The 5000-nt window shown below is 38.8% G+C and overlaps 1 protein-coding gene across 1 annotated transcript in view; it reads right to left on the bottom strand.

Moving 5' to 3' along the window:
* Nucleotides 1–4298, bottom strand: part of LOC125034635 — a 10386-nt gene extending 6088 nt beyond the window's left edge. The window contains exons 1-2 of the mRNA XM_047626536.1: nucleotides 4137–4298; nucleotides 3040–3223 (exon numbers count right to left, since the gene is read on the bottom strand). Of these exons, the coding sequence (XP_047482492.1) occupies nucleotides 3040–3223; nucleotides 4137–4298 (346 nt within the window). The remainder of the gene's footprint in view (nucleotides 1–3039; nucleotides 3224–4136) is intronic.
* Between the last annotated feature and the right edge of the window lie 702 nt (nucleotides 4299–5000).

Genomic DNA, 5000 nt, shown 5'->3' with positions numbered 1-5000 from the left:
ATCAAGGATGTGTCCTGCAGGGCTTCCGATCGACTGCGTCCTGCTTAAGCCATTTTTTCATGTTTCCAGAATGTTATTGTTATGAATATACATAAAATAAATTAAATAACATCGTGAATGTCAAGCTTTCATAAATACGAAACTGGTAAAATAACTGCACGTGTAGAAGTGTGTCTTTTTGTGCATGTAATACTGTAATGAGTGTGTGCTTTAAATACTCCCGTACTACACAAGGGTCCTCTCTGTGTACTTAGCTGAGTAGTAGTGTATGCTCTGCGCCAACGCGAATGTTGACGCGATGTTGTTGATCCTGCAACATCTAATACTTCATGAAGCGAAGACTCTTAAATCGAGTGTGAATTCACGTGGAAGATCTCCAGGTCTTATTCATCTATATTTTTTTATTTTTTATGTATCCTGTGCTGCGCTCTAAAATTACATCTGAGAAGATTTTATAACTCTGAAACCGATAAAAAAAAAAAACCATATCCATAAATAACAGATAAAGAGAGAGTATTTTGACCCTGTACATTCTGTTACTTACTATGTTGCTCATCGATGGACATTACCTACGCTGCAAAAATTCTCCCAAAATTTACATCTGATATTTCAACTTGCCTTTTCAGTCGATGGCGCACTCGCTCTCGGTTTCCTTTTCGCTCTCGCCCCCTCCCAATCTCTCTCTCTCTCCTCACTTCTTTCTCCCTCTTTCCTTCTCTCGTGCGCTACGCTCTTTCTTTCTGCCTGCTTGGTCGTATACAACAGTAATCGATGTCTTTTTTTCAGCTCTCGTTGTTTCATCCGCTACAACGGTTTCACACTATAAGTTCAGCAATCACATATTCCTCTGATCGTGTTCATCTTCGACCATCGTGTTGAATAACCCTCCCCGTGTGCCATGAAGGTATGGTCCCCGACACGACCAACCCGGCAGCTGATCGCCCCCCCCCCCCCCCCACCACCACCACCCACTCTGTGTGATATTGAACCCGTACAGCAGAAATATGTGAACAATTTAGGCAACGATGCAAATACGGTTGGACTAAGGTTGGTATCAAATTGGCGGCTGAAGTTATATGTGCATATTATTTCTGGTAAAATGTTTGCTTCTGTATACTTGCACTTTTTTCTTATTTTAAAACCATGACCCGCATTCAAATGACTCGGCCGAAGTTTCAGATACGTCTAAAGGTCCAAACAGGCGTAAGGACTGTCTTCCAACTGTCCATATGCGAGAAAAATGACAATAATGCAGTCAGATTAACCACTAGTGGATAACAATGGACTAAACTGAATATAAGATATAAATAATTGTATCTAGCATAGTTCTACGTGTTTTAAGTCGTTGCCATGATCAGGAAAGCTGAAGCGGGCGGCACTTAAGGACCCCAAGTGATTTGAAAATATCTCGGAATTTAAAAACCAAGCCAATGAGGTAAATACACATAGTAAAATCATTAAGCAAAGTTTTAGATGAAAATTCCCGCATCCTATAAAATGTCAGCAGAAACGTTTAATCCCATAAATAATGATAATGATTTTCAGATTGTTGATTATAGATATATATATATATTTTTTTTTTTTTATATTACACATCATATTTGTCGCATGTCTATACGCTTAGTAAAGGGGGAAAAAACATTACTGAAAACCTCACACCTTATGATTCTCATGAATCCCCTAAGATGTTCAGGTATAATACCTTATTACGTTCATCGAGTATAAAGGAGTATAGTTGTTGTTTTTAATATACAGAAAGAACCAAAAAGAGAAAAAAAAGTTAGAATTTGGTCGACATGAAAATTCTTGTGTTAATATGTGTACACTAATAACCGTGATAGGAATGGCCAGATGGGAAGGCCAACATACAGAAACAAAGAAAAAATTCTTCCCAGCCATAAAAAAACGAACTGCTAAGTTGCTTAAATTATACTTGCTTTTTATCATTAGTGTTATTTTTGTTTATTTTCCTTATGTGCATGAGCAAGAATAGAAAAATAGTAAAAATGAAAAATGAAACCGTTTTAAGATAATGGTGGGGACAAATGAACGTTTTCTACTAAACAGTTTTGAGAGATAAACTGAAAAAATCTAGGCTTAATGCTCAGGACACTGTGATAATCGTATGAGGCTCGATTACCAAACGATTATTAAATCAGATATAGATTTAATAATCTTATATATATGAGATTATGTACCCAATTAGCATAGATCTACACAAACAAAAATATGTAAAATCTCTTCAGGCTTTTAGTCAAAACACTTTAAAATCATTCGGCTCCTTATTCGGGTACTTATCTAATAGCAGGGAGTTATGCATCAAAATATAAGGGAAAAAATCAGTAGAAATAAGTCATTCAGATGGATGGTTTGGTTAAGTACATCCTTCCCAACTTTCCAGTTCAGCATCATTAATGACATGAAAAACTTGGGACGTCTTCCGATTTTTTTTGTCAAAACTAATTTGAGCCATTTCCTCCATTTTAATGTGATATTCTCTTAGATTTAAATCGAGAAATACAACTCGCCCGTCCGCTTAAACAGTGAAAGTAATAACATAAGTTGAGGGTCACGCTTACATGTAAAAAAATTATCAATTGTGAAATTTAGTTGTAATATTTTTTTATACACTAGTTTACCCACCTTAATCCGGCTTTATTACGTACGTGCCAGTTCTAGTTAACAGCGTTATCTTTGCAGTGTGATAACAGGTCAGTCCTTTCGAATGAATTATAGACTAACGGTAGGCCAGTGTAGGTGTCAAAAGCTTTTCTTAGAACATCCTTAAATTTATTAAAGAAAATTCCGCCTTTCATGAATACCTGCCCCAGGGCTGACTTACAACTGAAAATAAAAACAACTTTGATCAACTTAAAATGCTTGAAAATACCTTTAGATGATACAAACTACTGGGGCAACCATCGTTCCCTCCACACTAATAATTTGAGGTCTCGCGCCTTCTGCACGGCCCTACTACCTTACACATGCGTCACCGCCGCGCCTGAAGTCATGGATCTGCCATCGAACCTCCGGACTCACCCATGCGGTTCTCGGCGACCTTGAGCGAGAAGCCGTCGAGCAGGTAGGGGGTCGACCTGCCCCGCTTGTTGTAGGCGAACACCTGCACCACGTAGTCGAGCCCCGGGGCGAGGTCGCCGATGCTGAACTCGGGCGTCGCGGCCGACACGTTCGCCACCACGCGCTTGCGCACTGGCTCCACCACCTGCGCGGGAGAGGCAGCCAAGGTTAATGAGGTCGCTGCTGTTGACTTACTGATGAAATAGCTAAAATTCAGAAGTGATAAGAAAGTGTCAATTCTTTTCATCACATCCATTACAAGTGGAATGAATTATGGTCTCATCTTCTTTTGCAACATTTCCATCATTAGCGATTATATCTCTTAATTTCTTGATGTATCAACATCAAGAGTGGTGCTAATTAACTAGCAGCTGTAATTGTTGGTACTCTTACTGTTATTGTTGTCATTATTATCATTATCATTTTAATTTCATTAATATATATACTTTTCATTATTATCATTAATATTATTATTATTATTATTACTAATGTTATTATATTACTCATGTTGCTGTTATCATTATCATTACCATCATCATTATCATCATTATCATCGTTATCATTATCATCATTATCATTATCATTATCATAAAACTCATAATTATCATCATCATAATCATCTTCATCATCATCATAATCATCATTATTATCAGTCATTATCTTTGTAATTACCAGTATCATTACTAGTATCATTATCAACATTTTATTATCAGCAACAGCATTATCAAAATCCTCTCTATTAAGTTAATCATTACTGCACACCTTCCAATGTGTTGTTTTTGCCCGTGAGTGTTAAGCGAGGCGCTGATTAACGGGTGGGAAAGCTTAATTAATTTTGAAATTCAAAAAAGCTGCCTCGTATATAACGTCAGAAGCCCTTTTTTCTCTCAAATGAGATTATAAATTCTTGAAAAACCGTGAAGTTACTGAATAGTTTTGTAGTGATGCTTAGTCTGTTTGATAAAGGAATGGACAATGGGAAGAGAAAGAGAGAGGGAGATCAGCAAATGACGAGAAAGAAATGAAGGAATTGCCACAGGCGATTTTCCTGAGCTCACCTGGGCAATAAAGTGCTGCTCTAAGCCGCCGTCAAATCCTGGCTCACAAGACACTCTGAGCGAGGACCTCTGCTCCACGACCACGCATTCTTCCACGGGATCCGGGGAGCCTGGGGGTATGAGGCCGTATTGGGGTTCGTAGGAAAAAGATCTGAAGGTCATTCCAGTTTCGGATCAATGTCGTTCTTACTCATTCATAGTGTTTACTGTATCCAAAAGAAATGTATTTAAAAGAAGCGGAATGGTTGACTGTGAATCTAAATCACCCCAGGTCTTCATTCACTGACCTGCTGCAACAAGGGTCGTTTTACAGGGCTCCCGGAGAGTGCCCAGGTCATTGATGGCCCAGCACAAGGCGATCGTCTTCTTCAAGGTCAAGGGAGTCGAGTACAGGTACCTCGAGCTGCTCCCTGAGACCTCGTACTACAGAGAAAGGAATGAATTGTTAAAGGTTGCTGAAAAAAAAGACCTCTGTCAAATTTGGAAGATGCATTTTTCATATATGTATATATATGCATATATATACATAATATACATATACATATATTTTTTAACAGCCATTTATTCCACTGCAGGACGTACGCCTTTCTCAATTCACTAATGAGAGTATATTTGGCAGTACCACTCTTGCCTGAATGGATGCCCTTCCTAATCAACTGTGGTTCGGCGCGCTAACACTGGCGACTTCCCCTACGTTTGACTTTTCAATGCGATATGTCCTCTTCTTTTTCTTTTTTTCCCCTGCGTTTGACTTCTCAATGCGATATCTTTTTTCTTGCCGCGAGATCAGACTCAAGCGCAGGCATTTTACGACTGCCACAGCGGAGAATTGAACTCGGCACCATGAGGGCCAGAGTCCACTGC

The sequence above is a fragment of the Penaeus chinensis genome, chromosome 18 (genome assembly GCF_019202785.1).
Source record: "Penaeus chinensis breed Huanghai No. 1 chromosome 18, ASM1920278v2, whole genome shotgun sequence".
NCBI classification, from domain to species: domain Eukaryota; kingdom Metazoa; phylum Arthropoda; class Malacostraca; order Decapoda; family Penaeidae; genus Penaeus; species Penaeus chinensis.
This window is presented reverse-complemented; position numbering and strand designations above follow the sequence as displayed.